Raw genomic sequence first — 20,771 nt, forward strand, 5'->3', positions numbered from 1 at the left:
GGCCTGAGGACCCGTCCAAATTGGAGACAAAAGGCAAATGACAATTAAGTGTAGCGAGTGATCCTAGGTAGAATCCAGGACTCCGGGCGGGGCGGGGGGTGGGTGGGAAATGCGACGAACAGCACGACTGGGACTTTTGGCGCAAAATTGGAATATGAACAGTAGTTTTGATAACGATAGTGCAGGATGTTAAATTTCCTGCATTTTATAGGTTTACTGGGTTACAGGAGGGAATGTTCTTAGGCAATTCACTGAAATAGCAAAGGGTGAAGGGGCACATTTATGCAACGACTTTCAAATGGCTCGGTAAAAGAGGGAGGGAGGAGAGCAGAAGGGAGGGGTGAGGTGAGGAAGGAGGGAAGAAGGGAGAAAATATATTGACAAGGGGTGAATTTGGGAAAATGATATATGGAACTGCTTCTAAGTCTTCTGTTCATTTGCAGTTATTTCAAATAATAAAGGAAAAAGAGGAAATCACTCCTGCCATGTGGCAATGTGGATGACCACACACGCTGCTATCATTTCCTGGCCTCAAGGAGTCTCAGCCCCTGGGTTGGGGGAGGGGGCAGGAAGTGTGGGGGCAGAGCACAGCCTCCCAGTGAACGTCTCGTCCGCATACCTGAATGTCTTCAGCTCAGACAGGGACCGAAGGAGGCTTTGCAGCAGCAGAGAGCTGGTATCACAGAGGTTTACCTGGGACAAGCTGTAAAGGCCAGAGCACATTCCAGAGGATTTCAGGTTGGATGCTCCTCGGGGGGTCATCCAGCATACAAAGACCGGGGTGCCCAAAAGAGGGGAAAGAACCACCCAAGCACTCGCAGTGGGGGCACCTAGGCCACCCTGGGGTTCTACCCCCACTGGCCAAGTGTGATTTTCTCCTGCTTGGGGAAGCAAGAAGGCCAGAGAAAGTAATGTTACCCCAGGCTCTGCTCATTCCCATGCTGACCATATCCTGGATTGGTCAGCTTCTCCCATGTGGCCTGGTTGGGGCACTGGGGGGTGATCAGAGAACTCAGGGCCCTAGCTGGTATTTCAGGGTTCTGACCTGAGCTGCTGCAGTCTGGCACATGTCTCCATCAGCTGCCAGACAAGAAGGTTGTGATGGGTCCCAAGGTCACAGTGAGCCAACCTGGAGGTAGATAGGGAGGCAGAAGTTTCTGAACACCAGTGACTCAGTCACTGCCTAGAAGGAGCTTACCTTTGAGGGGTAAATAAACACGAATGAAATAAAGTCCCACAATTTTCTATTCAATTATGGCAAGTGCTATGAAGGAGAAGTCCAGATGAGGCAGCTGGTATGGCGGTGCAGGTTGTTCACTGCACAAGGGAACATACCTAAGGAGGTGAGTTGGGGCTGATATCCAGCTATGGTCTGATCCTCAGAATGTACACAGGCAGGGCTGCATTCATTCAAAAGGGGTGACATTTTATTTTATTTATTTATTTTTAAAGATTTTATTTATTTATTTGACAAGTAGGCAGAGAGAGAGAGAGGAGGAAGCAGGCTCCCTGCTGAGCAGAGAGCCTGATGCGGGACTTGATCCCAGGACCCTGAGACCATGACCTGAGCCGAAGGCAGCGGCTTAACCCACTGAGCCACCCAGGCACCCAAAAGGGGTGTCATTTTAATTTCCAAAATGAGCTGTATGGATTCGGATGCTGTGAATCCAGGCATCTGTAATGGTGGGTCATTGGAGAACTTAACTATGTCTGGGGGTTCAGAGGGGCTTTCCTGAGGTGGTGGTATTTCAGCTGAGACTTGAAGGATGAGGGAGAGCTAACTAGGTAAAGAAGGAAGAAGGTAGGAGAGGAGAGAACATTCTGGTCCAGTGATAGCCTGTGCAAAGGCCCCGAGGTCAAAGGGAGCGAGGTGGTGGTGGGGGAATTGAAAGGTGGTAGGGATGAGTAGAGCTGATACTGAGGTTTGGGGTGGGGTTGGGCAGGCTGGGCCAGACTTCTTTGGCCATGTAGACACTCTGGATATCAAAGGACTCTAAGCAAGGCACAAGACCCATTGATCAGAAGCAACAGTTATCCCCACCCCTGGCCCATCACCAGCTACCCCCTAGGGGCCCAGGTACTAGGTCCTACCTGAGGGCCACGGCCTCTGGGTTCTCCTGACGGGGAAACTCCAACTGGAGAGAGAACTGCTGCTGGGTCTCCGAAATGCTGAGGAGAGAACGGGTAGCCAGTGCGAGGTGCACAGCAGCTTTCCTGTGGTGGCTGAGCTCCACCCAGGGCTGCCGGTCTACTGACTCTGAGCTCCCAGACCCAGGATCCATCTGGACCTAGGTCAGTGGGACTCTACAGCCTTTGCTCTTAGCTACTCCACGTCATTCTGTCACCTCTAGTCCTAGAGCCACAGTGCATGCTGACTGTAACCCAGGGGCCACTTCCAGACAATCAGTGTGGACGCCCAGCTGTGTCTACCTGGGATCCAGCAGCTCTTTGTCTTAATTCTGTGGCTGCCATCCTCTCTCTGGCCCTGTGGCTTGATTACTGCACAAGTCCCAACAAATATGTGTAGCCCCTGCCATCTTGGAGATCCAGAGAATTTGCTAGTGACACAGATGTTACTCCACAAGGCCAGAGACTGACGTCTAGGTGAGGGATGGTCCCAATGGTCAGGAAAAGATGAAGAATTCTGAGGGGCCTTCTCCCTCCACTCACCTTATTTCAGTGATGTTGCCTGAGGCCTGGGTGCAGACTTCTAGCAGGGCGAGCACCCCGGCTGTGCCGACCCACGGCTCCTCCACCCTGTTACAGAAACAGAAGGAGATGAAGCTCCCCTGGGGTGAGCTGGGGTGGGGGGGCAAGGGCGGGGCTCAGACACTTTTTGGCTTTATTTAAAAACTATAAAATTACACAACTAGGCACAAGCATAAAACAGGAAACTAACAACACCCTTGCTCTGACAGTTACTGCAATAATCCCAACGGAAAATGTTCTTTTTTTTTTAAAACAGCAGTTTTAGGCTTAAGGAAAGGTCCATATAGCGTTGCATGGCAAAGACAAGGAAATACAATCCTATATAGAACATCCCCATTTTGTATTTAAAAAAGGAAAAAATATGTATGGAAAGAGAAGAAAACATGGATAGAAACAGGGAAACAGGGGCGCCTGGGTGGCTCATTCAGTTAAGCGTTTGCCTTCAGCTCAGGTCATGATCCCAGGGTCCTGAGATCGAGCCCCATGTTGGGTTCTCCGCTCGGTGGGGAGTCTGCTTCTCTCTCTCTCTCTCACCTTCCCTGTCCTTCTACCTCACTTGTGCTCTCTCTCTTGCTTACTCGCTCTCAAACCAATAAACAAAATATTTTGAAAAAAAGAAATGGGAAGACAGAGATTCAAGAAAAATCTATTAAAAGTTAACGACAGTTGTTTAGATGGTAGAATTCTCACGAGTGGTTTCTCCCCTTCTTCCTTAGTTTCCAATATTTTTCCGGACTTTCTACAATGTGCGTGCATTAATTTAGGAGCAGGAGAAAAGAGAGTTGTTTAAGATATTTCTGCTTTTGAAGTTATGTTGAGTTTTTTTTTTTCTTTTTCAAAGTACTATTTTCTTATGTTCATCTGGATTTTCCACAAATCTCTACGACGAGGATGGATTATTTTTAGAGTATGAAAAGTTTTATTTTAAAGCTTTATTTTGGGTGAGCCAGCAATGCTGGGTAGATACCCACAAGAACTGAAGGCAGAGACACAAAGAGGTATCTGGACACCACGGTCGCAGTAGCATAAAGAACCACAGACAAAAGGTGGAATCACCCAAGGGTCCACGGATGGACGGACGGACTGACGGATCAACGGAACACGGTGTCTATGTACAAAGCAACATCAGTCAGCCTGGAAAAGGAAGGAAATTCTGACGCCTGCTTCAATGGGGATGAACCCTAAGGCCGTGATGCAGTGACACAAGCCAGTCACAGACAGGACAAATCCTGCCCGATCCCACTTAGACGGGGTCCCTAGAGCAGCCCGAACCGTGGATTCAGAAGGAGAATGGTGGCTGCCGGGAGCTGGGGGAGGGGGAAGCGGGGTTGTGTGTCTTGGGAGTGAAGTTTCAGTTTTCCAAGAAAAGAGCTGTGGATGCAGAACGATGAGGCTGCATTTAACACTCCTGAACTTCAGCCTTGAAGATGGTTAGGAGGATAGATTTTGTTAGGTCTGTTGTACCACAACCGAAGGAGAACGGCATCTGGGACAGCCACGAGACCTCACCGGCCTCGTCACTGGCTGTGCTGAGACATGCCGAGCCCCGGCCATGAACTCAGGGTTTGGGACCCAGATATGTAACTGAGTCTCATGGAGCCTTCGGGTCTAAGTTCCATTCCAGGAAAGTTAGGGGTTTAGAGGAACGAACGCAGTTATGTCGGGAGAAAGCTACCAGACAGAGCCAGCCAGTGTAGACATGGCCCAGCCGGTGCTTTTGTCCACAGGTCAGTGATGTAAAAGAGGAAAGCAGGGCGGAGGCGTGTGTGACAAGGACTTAGAGTCCTAAAAGCCATCACGACTCCACGCCAGTGTGCTGCCTGACTGGCTCCTGGGTCCGACATACCAGCTGCCCCATTTGGGGACGGTGGTACCTTTTAGATTGGACCGGATCTGATTCTCCTGGGAATCCTCATTCAACCGCGATTGTGTGCAAAATATCCTCGTTTTTTTAAAATTCGTGGTGAAATGTTTAGGAGGCGTGTTTTACGAGATCTATAACTTGAGGACAATTTAGCAAAAAAAAAAAAAAAAAAAAAAAAAAAAAAAATGAAGCAAGCATAAAGAGCCCCGAACAACTGTCAAGCCCAGGGGCTCAGGACAGGAGACTCTCTACTGCTGGTAACTTCTCTGCTTTTCTGAAAAATTTCTTTTCTATTTATTTATTTGCTTTGTGATTTTTTTTTTTAAAGATTTTATTTATTTATTTGATAGACAGAGATGATAAGTAGGCAGAGAGGCAAGCAGAGAGACAGGCAGAGAGACAGGAGGAAGCAGGCTCTCCACAGAGCAGAGAGCCCGATGCGGGGCTCAATCCCAGGACCCTGGGATCATGACCTGAGCTGAAGGCAGAGGCTTTAACCCACTGAGCCACCCAGGTGCCCCTGCTTTTGATTTAAATGCACAATAGTTGACTTACAGTGTATTACTATTTCAGACCCAGAGTTTAGTGATTCTTCAGGGGCCTAGAACACCCAGTGCTCATTCCATCCCATGCCCTCCTTAATGCCTGTCACCCAGTGTCCCCGTACTCCCTTCCCCCTCCCCTTCAGCAACCCTTTTCTGGAAGTTTTAAAATAATCCCCGTGAGCAGGCACACCCGGTATCTGCTATGTTATTACTGACCTTAGCGGGGTGTCCTCTTCGGGTTCTTGTTTTTCTTCAGTGCCCAAGGAGATGCCCACCTCAAGGAGGGCAGCCTCTCTGTGGGCCTGAGGGGGTTTCTGGGGCTAAAGGCAGGGCCCAGGTGGCAGGGTGGGGTACGGGATGTGGCTGGGGGCACAATCCTGGGGGAGACCCATTCTCGGGGGCCCTGAGCGAGACAGTACCTGAGACTGAACAGCCCCACCGGCCACCTCAGCAGACTCAGCAGTCGCGTCAGCTGCTCCAGGCCCAGGCAGCACCGGGTCAGCCTGGGGACAGAGGTCCGTTACCGGGGTGGCTCTCACTGGGAGCCCCCGCCCCTCCCCCACTCCCATGGGTGGGCCCAGAGACTCACGTGAGAGCTGTGAGCTTTAGGGCCTGGTTCAGGCCGGTGGCCAGTCTGGACACATGCTCTGGCCCAAAGTTGCACTGGTTTAGCCTGTGGGCAGAGGAGAAGGGGCAGAGCCCAGGTGAGGCCTGCTGGGGCTCCAGGGCTGCTGTCCTGCCTCTTCCCATCTCCCCTAGGGCCGGCGGGGTGCCCCACACAGAGGACAAAGGCTTGGAATCAGGACCTGAGAACAGGCCCATGATGCAGCTCTGGCTCTCTTGAGAGATATCTCTTGAGAGAGATCACCCCGCCCACTGCCAAGAAAGGGCAGATGTGTCCCTTATTGAGCCCGGACTCCATGCTACTAGGCCCTGGGCCAGCGTCTGGGTAACTGGAGGAGCTTGCCTTATACACAGCATCTCATGCAATTCCAACCATGTCATTTATGGGCGGAATCCTGTTTCAGTCCAAGTCAGCCTGACCCTAGGCCCAAACCTCCGCCACGGCCGTCCTCCCCCGTACCCCTTTACTGCAGGCTCCCTGGGAGGGACGAGGCCTGGGATTCCTGCTGGGGCCCCACACTCCTGGCACCGTAGCCCTGGGTGGCCTGCAGACGGGCCTCACAGGGCCGGTCATGGTCATGGGACAGGGACACCTGGGGACTTCCAAGAGGCTGACATTTCAGCTGGGCAGGAAAGGACTGGGAGACATTTATCTTGGCAACTACAAGGAAGAGAGCGTCGGGCTGAATGCTGGGCAGGAGGGAAGCTTCATCAGGCAGTGTATGTTCACTGAGTAAGGAGTGAAGGTCCCTTGGGCTGAATATGTGTGTGCATGTGTGTTATGGGTGTGTTGTGGGTGTGTATGTGTGTGTTCCATGGATGTGTGGGCGTGTATGGGTGGCGTGTGTCTGTACGGTGTGCGGGCGTGTGTGAGTTGTGTACATGCATGTGGAGTGTGTGCATTACGTGTGTGGTGGGGTGTGGTGGGGTGTATCTGTGTACGATGTTGGGGGCGGTGAGGAGGAGGACCATGATGGGAAGTGGCACCCAGATCAGACTGAGGGAGAGGAGACCAAGCTAGACCGAGATACGGAATCTGAACGTGATCCTGGGGGCAATGAGGAGCCACGGGAGGGCTTAGCACTCTGGAGTGACACTGTCCCAAGTGTGCTGTGAAGATCCCTCTGGGTGCCATGAAGTGAAGGGACTGGAGGAGGCCTGGCCAGAGGCAGGGGCCCAGTTCAGAGGCCATGATCACAGAGGAAGAAAGACATACAGAGGAAGTGACCCAAGGCGGTGGTGGTTAGGCTGAGAGAGAAAACACCCCAGGCTCCCAGCAACTGACGCAGGGCTCAAGTGAGCCAGGCCCTTGCCAGACCCTTTGTACATATCGACTCCTTTAAGCCTCGTAATAACACTAAGGGCCAGGTCTTAACTATTATTACTCTTTTACAGATGAAGAACTGAAACAGAGAAGTTAAGTCACTTGTTCGAGGTCACACAGCTGGCAAATGGTAGAGCTGCCTCAGGGTCAGCCTCCTCTTCCCCACTCCCTCCCCTTGGTCCCACACTCCAGACCAGGACTTACCTCAGGGTCTTCCTGGCCTTCTCCTGTCTGGAGAAGTGGATCCAGAAGCTCTGCTCAGAGCCCAGGCTGTGGAGAGAAGGGTGTGGGGAAGCCAGAAGCCCAGACTCCGGAGCCCTAGACACCAGGGGGTGCAGGAGGGAAGGGGGCTGGGCCCATGGGACAAAAGCAGGTGGAAGCCCCAGAAGGCGAGACCACAGGAGACCCCCCAACTCATTCTGTGAGGACACTGAATCCTGGCCTTTCCCACTCGGTGACCTCCCCGGTCCCCACGTCACCTAGGCCTCAGAGGATAAAAACCATGGTCCTCCATTCAGGGAACCCTGAGACTCAGAGAGGGCTGCAAGTTGCCCCAATTCACACAGACAGAGGACTGCTAAGCACGGCAGTCTTGCTTCTTCCCGGTGTGAGCAGTGACACCAGTGTCTTACTTCACAGAGGCCTCCTGGACGCGTGGGCAGGAGGGGAGAATCTTCACCAGGCCCAGGACACTTTCTAGGGAGATGCTGTTGTGACTCAGGCTGGAAGAGAAATGAGGTTCAGGATGAGTGGTGGGTAGAGGCAGCACCTCAGGGCAGCCCTGCCCAGTCCCCCTTCTATCCTCTCCTCTGGTTGTCATCTCTGGGAGGACAGTGCTCAATGTCCTAGCGTCCACTCTCTAGGAGCAGACACTGTGGTCCAGAGCGAGGCCAGAGGGCACTCTCCCCACACGGGCAGGACGGGCACCCGGCCCTGTGTCCTCAGGAGCTGAACCCACTGGGGCTGACACAGGCTTGGCAGGGCCAGGCTGACAGCTCAGGGGCTCAGTGACACCCAGAGTCCAAAGCTCAGTTGCCTAGCAACCTGCTGTATCTGGGCTCTGGTCGCTAGTCTCCCAGATCACCTGGGAGATCGGCTGAGACTATGGTGACTTCCCAGGGACCCTCCCTGCTGTGGGGACATCTCCAAATCTGTGTCCTGCAGATTTAGTCAGAGGGGCTTCAGGGACAGGAGGGACTAGAAGCCAGGACAGCTGAGACCCTGGGTCTGCGGGTTAGCCACTGTCACTTCCCCATCCCAAAGTCAGCCTGGGTCACCATGCTGTAGTCACAGCCTCTCCTGGATGTCTGGTGGGGGCTCTGCCTAGCGTGGGGGTGGGGGTCTTCCTCCCGGCTGTCCCCCAGGCTGCTCTTCACTTACTCAAGCGAACCGGAGACAGGCAACTGAGGCAGACATTCCAGGAGGCACCTGAGCCCGTCATCACCCAGCATGTTGGCTGAGAGGCTGCAAGAGGCAAGAAGAAGAGGTCGTCAGCTGTTCGATGTGCCCTCCAGCCAGAGACCGTTCTCCGCAGTCCCCATCACCGCGAATGGAGACCACCATGCCCACCCCCACCACACCGTCAGCGCCAGCACCCCAGAACGATCGCCAGGGGACACAACAGCTCTGCACTGCCCCCATCAGGTGCTGAGGACCTGCACACACGCACACGCATGCGCACACACACCTACCCCCCCCCTCCAGTGCCTCCCAGGCATGTGCTCCCGTGCTCCTCTCCCTCCTCCCATGCCCCAACTTACTCCAGCTCGTTGAGGTCTTCACATTTGCTCAGCAACCAACACAGTGGCTCCACGTGCTCTTGACTGAGGCCACAGCCCGTGAACCTGCTGGAAGAGGGGCAGCAAGCCCAGGGGTGGGGGGGGGCGCTGAGCCACTCAAACCCGCTCTGCCCGCGCCTGGGCTTGTCCTGGGTGTGGCCTCCAGCTCCCATGGGACCTCAGCCAAGGCTGGATTCTTTGGAACTCTCTGTCCTCCACCACTTTCCCCTCGGGCACAGCAGATCCCACCTCGCCCCCCTGGGCTCTTTCTGGGGAGGTGGTTCTCAGACAGGGACTCCCAGCCGCACCCCCGCATCACTTGGGAACTCTTTCAGATGCAAATTCTATTCTAGAACTGGGCCCAGACTACTGAATCATAAACCGTAGGGCCAAGGATCTCTCCGTGGTTGATTCAAGCTCAAGTTGGACAGCTCCAGACCTGGGGGTCACGTTAATGAACAGACATGCGAGGTGGGGAGGGAGAGAAGAAGCGTGATGTCTGCTCTTGCCTTTGCCATTGGAATTGAGGTGAAGGGGATTCAGAGATACCAACTTCCAGTTACAAAATACGTCAAGGGGATGATGTAAAGCATAAGATGAAAAGTAGAGCAGAGTGAATATAGTCAGCGATACTGTAATAACATTGTACAGTGACAGACGGCGACTGTCCCCATCACGGCGAACAATGCCTAACGCACAGAGCTGTCCAACCATTAGGTTGTACACCTGCAACTAACACAATGTTGAAGGCCACCTCTACTCTAATAAAAATGAATAAATAGCCACACAAAAAGTAACAGTAGATCTGCCTTTGGAAGGTCTAAATTAAGACTATACAGTCAGGTAAAAGAAGGACCTATCGTCACCAGCTAACAACTAAAAAAAAAAAACACAAAAAAACCCCCCTAAAAACAGGGAAAAAGAAGAAGAATCTTAAAATCAAAAAGTATCTAAAATCAGTATCTTGAATTTTTTTTTAAAGATTTATTTATTTATTTGACAGAAAGAGAGATCACAAGTAGGCAGAGAGGCAGGCAGAGAGAGAGGGGGAAGCAGGCTCCCTGCTGAGCAGAGAACCTGATGCAGGGCTCGATCCCAGGACCCTGAGATCATAACCTGAGCTGAAGGCAGTGGCTTAACCCATTGAGCCACCCAGGCGTCCCAGTATCTCAAATTTTTAATTGCTGTTTCTCTCCTTCTTGATTGTCTCCCATTCCCAAATTCCTTATTATACTATTATTTACTTCCTATTTTTAAATCAGCTCATTCTTTTCACTGGATGCATTTATTGCAAAAGGAAACCTCATATCATTCGCTCAGTTGGAAAAGGGACATGGATGCCACAAACAAACCACAGGGACACGTGAAATGAGAGCCAAATATCATCCTTAAATTTGAGCCAGAATGTTCTGGCTGACGGCTCTCCCCCTTGATTAAGAACGGGACCCAGGAAGTGTTAGAACCGTGCTGAAGTCAGGCCAACCCCCCACCCAGACTTCCTCTTGGCCTTAATCAGATTGAGAATCAAAACGGGAATAATGACCTCACGAAGGGACTCGGGTGATGTTGTACTACCATACTTGTGCCCAACCTCCTGAAAAATCCTCTCATCCTGGTCTCTGTCCTGCATTTTGGAAACTGTGGGCTTAGAAACAATTCAGGCATTCTAGAAACAATTCAGGGGTAGCATTGGCCTCGGGCAGGAGGTAGGAAACTATGGCCCAGGGCTGCCTGGTTTTTGCAAGCTAAGAATAAATTTTTCTATTTTTCAAACGGTGGAGAAAAAAAATCAGAAGGCGACTTTCTGACACACTCACAACACACGAAATGTCAGTCTCCACGTCTATAAACGTGTCTTACCAGCACGGGGGGCGTGGGGGCATCGCTTTACCTACTGTCTGCACCGCTTTCAAGCTACAATGGTGGGGTTGGGTGGCTGTCAGAGAGATCGTGTGGCCTGCAAAACCGCAAACTCCTTCCAATCTAACCTTTACGGGGAAAAGTCTGTCTGCCCTGGGCTGAGGAGCACAGTGGAATGGCCAGGGTTCAGAGTCCCGATGGCCCCCTTCCTACTGTGGGATCACAGCCGTGAGGCATATGGGACACAACAAGCAGAAGGCTCTAGAATGGCGTCCTGCAGATATTCAACATATCTTGATTCTCCTATTTATTGTGACTTCACAGCTGAGGAGGCTGAGGCCGACGAGAAAAGGGTCTGGTCCGAGGCCTCTCGGCAAGCCAGCAGCATCGGCTCCCAGAAACATCATCTCTGCGGGTGAAGGTTGCCCTCTGCCCCATTATCCTGCCTCTGAGGCAGTACCTCAGGCAGCCATGGAGCATGGGTCCAGGAGGCAGCTGCGCAGGGACTCCCGTGTCTGGGAGTGAGACCTGCTTTACACATCATCTCGGTTATCCTTGCAAACAGCCTTCGATATGCTGGCTCCCTTTTCTGCTGTGGAAGCCGCGGAACACAGAGGTTAAGGAGCTCGTGCAAGGGGCCAGGCCCCGTGGAGCTGGGATTAAAGCCCGGTCGGCCTGTTACAAAGTCATTTTCCTTGGACCAGGCCCGTGAGCTCTGGCCTAGTCTGACAGGTCCTCCTTATGTGCCTTTGCCAAAGCCCGGCCCTCTCTGGACCTCTGCTTCTTTGTGTTGAAGGAAACAAGGCTCCCTACTGGGTCCTTTCAAGGAAATGGCCCATGGGAGGCAAGCTGTACTCTGCTCTAGGCATCCAAGAAGCGGGTCTACTTGTCCCCAGTACCTACCATCTGTCTGGGCACGGTTTCAGGGACTTACCCACAGCACTTGCCTTCCGGCTCCTCGCTGGACCTGAAGTGCAGGGTCACGTGACACAGGGACCTGGAGCAGAAAGCACCTGAGTCAGCCGCCCTTGGCCACAGCCTCAGGATGCCCCCGGGGGCAGGCGCCCCTTCCTGCAGAAGCCATGCCCCTGACTTGGGGCCTACCTCCTCCACCAGACACCCTTCCACCCACCAGACAGGGCACAACCCTCCAAGGCTAGAGCCTTGGTTGTCCTAGGGTGATGCCCACCTGAGATCCACCTTCTGAACCCGTGGGCACAGGCTGAAGAAGTCGGCCAGCAGGAGGGGGCTCTTCGGGGACAGCCTCGTCTGGCTTAGCCTGAGAAGGAAAGGAGCGGGGCCTTATGTAGGCAAGTTGGAGCCAAGCCAAGAGTGGGCAAGTAGCCTGGATGGGCCGGAGGGGAAGCAAAGGGAGGTCAGCGAGGCAGTAAGAAGGCGGGCAGGGACTCAAGGGGGACAAATAGAGACTTCAAGTCGAGTAGACCTGGCTTTGAGCTCCAGTTCTGCTTACCGGCTGTGTGTCCTTGGAAGAGTCACTTAACCTCTCTGAGCCTCAGTTTCCTTACCCAGAAAACAGGACTACCTGTGGGATACCTTCCTCTAGGGTGTCGTGAAGACTTAATTACATCAAGTTGCTGTACTGCCTAGAGGGATACCCATGCTTGTTTTATGATTATATTGTTTCTGGCCTCAAGTACAGACTTAACAGCCCAGTCCTCCTGACGGGGTGCGGGAAGCTTTAGGCCCTTGGAGCAGTTTCTCAACCCCTGATAGTTATCTATCAGATTTGGGGCTAGATAACTCGTTGTTGGGGCTGTCCAGTAGGGTGTTCAGCGGTACAGCAGACCTCTACACACTGAACTCTTCCGTAATTCTCCCTGTCCCTGTCCACTTCCCACTGCCGCGACAACTGAAAATGTCTCCATGGCCATGTATTTCTGGGGAGCAAAGTCTCCCTAGCTGGGAACCACTGTTTTAGCGAAAGTGAGATGGCTCCGTCTTGCCCTTGGAGGTGTCCTTGGCCTTTCTACTTCCCTCGCCCCATAAACCCGCCTCTGCTTGTCTTGTCTGTTCTACTCTCAAGATGCATCCTGGATCGACCTGCTTCCGCCCCAGCCCCACCAATCCCAGACCCACCATCTCCAACCTTACACAGCCTCGTCCCTGCTCTCATTTCCACTCTTGTCCCCCAACCCGCTCTCTACCCAGCACCCTGACTGAGCTTTTCTTTTATTTTTTTTTTTTTAAGATTTTATTTATTTATTTGACACAGAGAAAGAGCACAAGCAGGGGGAGCAGCAGGCAGAGGGAAAGGGAGAAGCAGGCTCCCCACAGAGCAGGGAGCCAGACATGGGGCTCGATCCCAGGACCTTGGGATCACAATCTGAGGTGAAGGCAGATGCTTAACGAACTGAGCCACTCAGGAGCCCCTACACTGAGCTTTTGAAAACACACATCACAGGGGTGCCTGGGTGGCTTCGTCAGTTAAGCGTTTGCCTTTGGCTCAGGTCATGATCCCAGGGTCCTGGGATCAAGCCTGCTTCTCCCTCTCTTTCTGCCTGCCACTCCCCCTGCTCATGCGTGCTCTCTCTCTGTGACAAATAAATAAAATCTTTTAAAAAAAGAAAAAAGAAAAAGAAAACACACATCACACCTCTTGTCCTTCAAGTTTCCTTGGACAAAAATCCCAAACTCCTCCCCATGGTTCCCAGGCCATGTATGACCCTGCCCAGGTCCCTCTCTCTACCTCCCCTCCTGCCATAGTGCCCTTCTGGCTGTTCCTTTAGATTATCAAGTTTAATCATGCCTCAGGGCCTCCTGCATGCTCTTCCCTCTGTTTGAAATGCTGTTCCCTGCTCTTCACAAGACTGGATCCCTTTCGTCCTTTGGGTCGAACCTTAGCATCCCTCCTCAGAGGCATTCCCTGATGCCCTCACCTTTGCAGGCACCCTTTTCCACATCACCTAGACAAATACCTTATCACTGAATTCGTGGTACCTTATCTGAATTCGTCTTACTTGCTTATGGTCCAGCTAACTCTATTACAAGGTGAGCTCCAAGACGATGAGGACTTACTCTTTTCTCCCCCTGCCTAGCTGTGTCTCCAGCCCTCCAAACAGTGTATGGATTGAGTAGTACAAAGCATGAGCCCGAGTGAGGGGCAGGCTGGCCACCTCATTCCAAAGGCAGAAGAGATTTAGGAGCACGGAGAAGTCCTTCGCTGGTCTGGGGCTTCCCACCTGGTCATTTTAGCCTGCCACTTTGTATGTTCAAAGGAGTCCCTCCCATTGTGGGGGCCATGCGTGGACGCGAGCTCTGCCACATCTGCCCACTTCTGGAATGTCACATGGCTCCTCCGTCCCTGCCCAGTAAGACTCGGGGACAAGCAAGATCCAGGCTGCGAAGTGAGCTGCCTCGGGCGTCCCAGAGAGCCTTAGCCTTAGTACTTATGTTGCTGTTATTAACGGTATGATTTAATTTCCCGTTGTATTTTTCCATCCCAGCTGCAGCTGCTTTCCCCCTGCTGGAAGAGTATTTAAAGTAAATCCTTTTTAAATTCTAACCAGTCTGCGCTGAAATTAGAAAGTGGAGTTTTAAATACTTTGGAGGATGCTGCTTCAGTTCCCCTTTGGCGGAGTTAGACGGTGACCTTTAAAAACTGGCGTGTGACACAGACACCACCTACATCTGTCAAGTCCCTTTCGAGGAGCTGGTGACCTTTCCATGGGTGAGAAATACGACAGCCCATTTGCCATAGCCCCTCCGTTCCTCGACGTGCCCGGAGAACACCTGTCTTGTTGGAGCCCCAGCCCTGGGAGAGGGGTTGGGGAACAGGAGCCCCATTTCACAGATGAGGAAACTGATCACATAGCACCCACCCCCACCCACACACCCCCCAAGGTGAGTAAGGTATTAGGGAAGAGCTCCCAGATAAAATAAAAGCCCAAGAAAAACGAGTGGCGGGAAAGGAGAGGACGGCTTTGCAAGCTAAGACCTTCAGCCTAGCACAGGGAGATGGGGGAAGCAGTCTTACTGCAGCAGGCTGAGCTGGGGGAGCCGGGCTAGGTGGTACAGCAGGGTCTCCAGGCTCTGGTCACTCAGGACCTCACAGGACAATCTGTGAAACAAAGCATCCGAATGAGGCGGGGGAGCCTTGGGGAAAGCTAGGAGTGCACCCTCGCAGCCAGAGCCCTCTGGACAGGAGCTGTCCAGCACGCTCCCTCCAAACGCCGGGCCCTTGCGTTATCATTGAGGCTGGAGGAAAACGAAGGTCACACAAGTCTGGAAAGTGCTGGTTAAGTCAAACGAAATTGTTTCCCTTTGCGGCAGGACGTCTCAGAGTTTGAGTACGCTGCTGGGCATTGTGACTTTCCCAGGGAACTCTTAATACTTTTCCCCGAATGTCACGGACTCACGGGAGCATTATCTGGAGGGCCCTGGAGATGGGCGCTGTGCAGAAGACACTTGTTAGGAAGAGCACGACACCTTGACCCACGGTGAGATCAATGGCGGCCACTCGGCCCACAGCAAAGGGGCCGAGGTGCAGGTTAGCTGGGGTCTCGGGTTGTCCGTCAAAACCAGACCAACCAGCGGATCGCTTGTCAGGATAATCTGTCAGAACGCAGCCCACTTGGGAGAAACTGCAGACATCCACCCTTTGGGGTCTGCTTGGGCTGCAGACTCGGGACCAGTAGAGTGTCTGAGCACCCTGGGACATATAGAGCTGCTGCAGGGGTCTGGAGCAACCTCCCCACTCCCAGAGGCTTTTGAGCTGTGTCTTTCTTGTGCCTTCTCCCCTTCTACCCTTTGCTGTCCCTGTTCCTGTCCCACCAGTCCCCCAGTATACAGTAACATGACCTCTGGCTGAGTCAGTGTGGGCTTGACACTTTTTTTTTAAGGCAATAATGGCAACTTAACCCATTTTACAACATCTCACATGGAATGCCAGCAGTGCCCAGGCAGAGCAGACCTGCAGTGGTAGAATTCGGGGAGGGGGCTGGATTCCCATCTCCTTCCCCAGCATCTGGTTACTGGAGTTCAGCATTAAGCATGTTGATAACAATATTCTGGTATGTAGTCCTGGCATTCTACAGTCGGCAAAGTGCTTTCATGCTATTATCCCACTTTCTCCAGCCACAGCTGAGGGAGGGGGGCCCTCAGACCCCCATCTGTGCTCAGACCACCCAGCGCTGCTGGGGGCAGCTGACACAAAGCCTCCAGCTGCAGAAGGGGAGCCACAGCAGGCAGGGACGTCCAACTGTATCCTTGTGCCCCCTCCAGGGCCTGGCCTGGTGCCTGGTATACAGGAGATGCTTAGCAGTTATACAACAGAAAAGCGCTTTCTACAGCCCTGGCTCCCGCACTGCTGGAAGTGGCCTGGGCGTCCATCTAGAACTCTAGATGGGTGTGGCTGAGGAGCCTGTGGCACATCTAAACTATGAAGGGTTAATATTAAAAGGCACAGATATGAAAAAATAAATGGGCATGAAGGAGGGCACGTGATGTAATGAGCCCTGGGAGTTGCATAAGATGGATGAATCACTGACCTCCGCCTCTGAAACCAGTAATACATTATGTTAATTACTTGAATTTAAATAAAAAGTATATATATAGATAGAGAGAGAGAGAGCAACAAAAGACCCCCCCCCCAAATATTTTAGGTCTGATAATGGTTTTGTGGTTATACTAAAATAAACAGGGGCGCCTGGGCGGCTCAGTCAGTTAAGTGGCCAGCTCTTGGCTTCAGCTCAGATCATGACCTCAGGTCGTGAGATCAAGCCCCACTCTGGGCTCTGCGCTCAGCCCAGAGTCTGCTTCAGGTTCTTTGTCCCTCTCCCTCTCCTCCATCTCACTTTCTCTCAAATAAGTAAATAAAACCTTTCAAAAAAGGGCACTTACTTTTGAGCTACATATACTACAATAACTACAGACAAAGTTAAGAGGTGTCTGGGACTTGCTTCAAAATACTGTGTGTACAGGTGTGTGCTGGGGCCACAGCATGGTAATTACTGAGGAAGGCAGATGGGAAGTGAGGGTCCATTCCACTACTCTCTCTGCTTTCATATATGCTCCAAAGTGTCCATAATAGAAGTGTGGTTTTTTTTTAATTAAAAAGTAACTTCACAGTGGGGAAACCTGACAAACACTTCCTGAGCCAGGCCGTCAAGGTCAACATCAGCAGGTCATCAAGGTCAACATCAACAGTCCTAAGTCGACAGCACGCGCCTCTGAGATGGGACGAGAAGCGTACTTCACTTCTGCGGTCTTCTTCCCCCAGACCCAGAACCCCAGTTTACCCATCAGAAAAATAACAGATACACCCACACGGAGGGCCATTTTGCAAACTCTCTATTGAGTACGCCTCAAAGCTGTCCAAGTTATGCAAAACAAAGACTGACAAACCGTCACAGACCAGAGAGGCTGAGAACATGACGCCTAAACGCCACGCGGGATCCTGGACGGGATGCTGGGTCAGAGAAAGGGTCTTAGGAGGAAGAACCGGGGACATCTGCGGAAAGCCTGGAGTGTGCTGAATGTAGCAAGCAAGGCTGGCTTCCCAGTCGCAACAAATGGACCATGACAGGTGATACTAACCACGGGGGGCTAGGGGCAGCGGAACTCTCTGCACTAACTTTGCAACTTTTCTGTAAATCAAGCCTTAACTTATTCAAAAATAAGCGCTTATTTAAAAGTTCCTGGACTGCACATTCCAGGGAAGTCATGATGTACTGTCCTGAGACAAGAGCTGGCTGCGGAGATCTGACACGGTAAAATCCTACGTCTGATAATGATGTTAAAACCCCCTTTGTTCCGGGCCCCCGTGTGCGCGCACATGGAGAGAGGCACAGAGCTGCTCGCAAGGGCCAGGAGGGCAACAGAGATGTGAGCGGGAAAGCAAGAACAATGACCGTCATCATGGGAAAACCATGTCAAGTGCAGCCGGGGAACACAGAGGGGTCTGTAGCTCTGAATAGGCAAAAGCCGATCATGTGCCCAGACCAGGGCAGGAGGTGGGGGGACTGGTCACGGGCCCAGTGACAACATGGACTGGATGTGGAGAAGGGCTGATTTAGGGGAAGGAGGCTTGTCTTGGATTTCTTTACTCTAAGGTAATTGTGATAAAGTGACAACAAGGAGGACAAAGGAAAGCTGCCCATCTCTACAGGTGACAGAGCAGAGGCATGCTGAGTTAGAACCATGTGTCCAAGGTCACCCAGCCCGAAGCTGGCTGAGCCGGGACTCCTGACTCCAGGTCGAGTCTCTGGTCCCAGACCCTGGGGGTTCTGGGCTAGATGAGTGGGTAACCAGGAGAGGCAGGCCCTGGGGGGAAACCCTCAGAAGGGACATGCTCCAGCTACGGAGGCAGGCATGGGGGGTGCCGGGTGAGGCTCCAGGGGTAGAGGGAGCAGACTGGGGCTCCCAGATGCCCCGGGTTGAGCAAATGCTGAAGAGGGAGCCCTGGGCCTAGCACAGCCTCTACTGGTAGAAGGGTAGGGTGCCCTATCAGGACGCGAGGAGCCTGCTACAGGTAGGTGAGGGGCAGGGTAGGGCTCCAAGGGTTGGGGACCAGGAAGAACTCACCCGGTCTCTAACCAGGACACTCTCAACCAAGTCACTGGGCAGATGCCCCCACTGTGCCCTCTAGGACTGTGCTCCCCCTTACTTACTTGACTTCCAGAGGCCCTGGACACTTCTTCAGAGTCTCACAGAGGCAGGCGAGGCTCAGGGGTTCCAGCTGACACTGCCTGAGGCTAAAAGGGGGCAGGGGCAGGGGGTCAGAGAGGGCCCAGGGTGTACAGCCCCAGGGGCTCTCCCCTTCTCTCTCCACCCCTCCTTCTCAATCTCCAGGCTGTAGGATCGTCCCCGTGCAGGGCACACTCTGCACCCCAAGTCTCCCCTACAGCCCGATCCCCACCACTAAGTGACGGTAAAGGCCTCCTAGTGCCTAGCTGCCCTTGCTCCATTCCGGTGCCTCCCTACTGCCCTTGCCAGAGTCCAGGCCACCACTGTCACTTGCCAGGACCACTTTAACACCCTCCAATTCTGCTCCTGCCTCCCTGCAATACTTTTCCACTTACCAGTGGCTTATTTTTTAACTGTGCAAATCTGACCATGCTTCTCAGGCGCTTAACCCCCCTGTGGCTCCCTATTACTCTCAGGCTAAAAGCGAAGGGCCTTTTCCATGGCTTCTCTTGCCTCCACGGGCCCTGTGTATGCCAGCCACACTGACGTGCCTCTCCAGAGCTAAACTTTCCCTCTTCAGGGCCTTTCTTTGCCGAGACTGACCCACCTGCCTAGGACATTCCTCCCACTTCTCCTCTGGATAACCCTGTTTGGGCCCCAGATGAGGCATCTCTCTTCCTAGGTGAGGAAATCAAGGCCCAGAGAGGGGAGGGGCCCAGCCATGGTCACACGGCCATGGCAGAGCTGGGAGGTCTTCTGAAAAACAGTGTGGAATCTTTTCTCTGGGGAGAACACTGGGCCCAGCAGCCTCCTCACCAGCCCTCATACTGGCCCCCTTTCTTTTCCTTCTCTCAAACTCTCTTCCCCCAGCCCCAGGCCCCAGGCTCTCCTCACGCCCCAACTCTTCACTGTCTCATGGTTCCCCCCGCAAAAAGAAGTGGGTAAAGACAGTACCAGAGGCTCCTGGGGACGCAGCGCTGATGAAAGGCCGAGGACTGGGCTCCAGCTGGGAAGTCTGGCAAGGACCCACCAGCCAATCGATCCCTTGAAGTGGGGAGGCCATTTTTGAGAGAAAAGTTTGCAACACACACATGGGAAGACAAGACTCAGAGGTCAGGGCTGCAGGGGGCCTAGGGACCATCAAGTCCCTCCCTATACAGATGCCAGAGTGAGAAAAGTTGGGAGCTTACACCTGCCCGGGTGGCAGCACCTGGCTAGGTCAGGGGGGGCCAGGACAGAACCCCTCCTCCCTCTGATCATACCCAGCCTTCCACTTTCTAGGCTTCGAGAACCCAGAGAGTGCTCAGAAATTGAGACCCTGGCCCAGGACGCAAGGCCACCCTGGCCTTGGGCCACTCCAGCTTCGGGCAGCCCGGCTGGTCTGACAATGCCTCCCCTGACACCTTAGCTGGGAAGGCCCTCTGCCCAGCTGCCCGGCTCCCCAGCTCCACGTTAGGCCGCCCCTGGGCCTGCCAACCTCCCATGAGAGACCAGGGGGCCCAGCCCCACTGGGGGGCAGCTGGGAACATTTGTGCAGAACTGATGCCTTGTTTACTGCAAAGGTGTGGAAACTTTTTCAGAGCACCAACCGTTCTTGGCTTCTCGAACGCCATACCCAGAGTGTGAAGGGTGGTGACTCATATGAAGTCGGGAGTCTGCAGAGGTCCCGAGGGGCAGAGGCCGGCCGCCCTCCCTCCCACTCAGCAGCCCTGAGCGAGCACCTGTTCTGCCACCACCCCCCCCCCCCACACACACATCGTGTCTCCCTCCCCAGCTGCCCTGCCTCCTTTCCGGAGAGAGCTAAGTGGCCGATTACTGTGAACTGATGGACACAGGGGTTCATCTGCAGAAGGGGTGCCAGACCTGAGTGGGTTACTCTAGAGCAACAGTGGTCAGTGTGGGGTTGGGGTAGGGGGCTCCTGTAGGAAATGGAGGCCAGAGGGAGGGGGAGCCCATCCTCCCCTCCTCGGAGCTTTCCCTCCTCACCTGCCTCTTCTGTCACCTCTCAGGACGACACGCTGGCTGTCAGAGCTGCAGAGAGGACACAGCTGTCTGAGAGAGACCAGATGGTCTGGCCACGGAGGGCCTAGATGGTGGCCCACTCTCTCAGCAAATACAACAACGTACAACATACTAAGCATAACGACACAGACTGAGGCACATACAAAGCACACCACCACCGGGACCTCCTTTCACGCTCACGATAAGGCTGTCAGATAAGGGCATAGTCTTACTCCCCTTTGAAGGATGAGAAAAATGGGCACAGAGAGGCCCAGTGACTGCTCAAAGCTGCACAGCAGGTTAAGTGATGAGCCTGGATTTGAACTTGATCTGTCAGTGCCCATACCTCCCGTTCTTGGAAGGAGAAAGTTGGGGGAAGGTGCAGACCCCACTGAAACCATGGCTCATCTGCATGGCTTGGC

At 53.3% G+C, this 20,771-nt stretch overlaps 1 protein-coding gene across 10 annotated transcripts in view; it reads right to left on the bottom strand.

The window, feature by feature from the left end:
• Positions 1-514: 514 nt before the first annotated feature.
• Positions 515-20,771, bottom strand: part of LOC309853896 (protein NLRC5-like) — a 94,899-nt gene continuing 74,642 nt past the window's right edge. For 7 of the 10 annotated variants that reach the window (XM_082712497.1, XM_082712490.1, XM_082712492.1 and 4 more), the window contains 16 exons: positions 20,335-20,379; positions 19,303-19,392; positions 18,333-18,416; positions 14,699-14,782; positions 11,894-11,983; positions 11,639-11,701; positions 8,827-8,913; positions 8,447-8,530; positions 7,699-7,788; positions 7,271-7,336; positions 5,708-5,791; positions 5,538-5,621; positions 2,671-2,757; positions 2,092-2,169; positions 1,046-1,129; positions 515-703 (listed from right to left, as the gene is read on the bottom strand). In XM_082712497.1, the coding sequence (XP_082568623.1) occupies positions 532-703; positions 1,046-1,129; positions 2,092-2,169; positions 2,671-2,757; positions 5,538-5,621; positions 5,708-5,791; positions 7,271-7,336; positions 7,699-7,788; positions 8,447-8,530; positions 8,827-8,913; positions 11,639-11,701; positions 11,894-11,983; positions 14,699-14,782; positions 18,333-18,416; positions 19,303-19,392; positions 20,335-20,379 (1,372 nt within the window). In that variant the 3' untranslated portion in view covers positions 515-531. Of the gene's footprint in view, positions 704-1,045; positions 1,130-1,335; positions 1,401-2,091; positions 2,170-2,670; positions 2,758-5,537; positions 5,622-5,707; positions 5,792-7,270; positions 7,337-7,698; positions 7,789-8,446; positions 8,531-8,826; positions 8,914-11,638; positions 11,702-11,893; positions 11,984-14,698; positions 14,783-18,332; positions 18,417-19,302; positions 19,393-20,334; positions 20,380-20,771 lie in introns of all 10 variants that reach the window. The other 3 variants (XM_082712498.1, XM_082712499.1, XM_082712491.1) reach the window with 2 other exon arrangements.

This window comes from Mustela nivalis, assembly GCF_964662115.1.
Source record: "Mustela nivalis genome assembly, chromosome: 18".
In the NCBI taxonomy this organism is placed as follows: Eukaryota; Metazoa; Chordata; class Mammalia; order Carnivora; family Mustelidae; genus Mustela; species Mustela nivalis.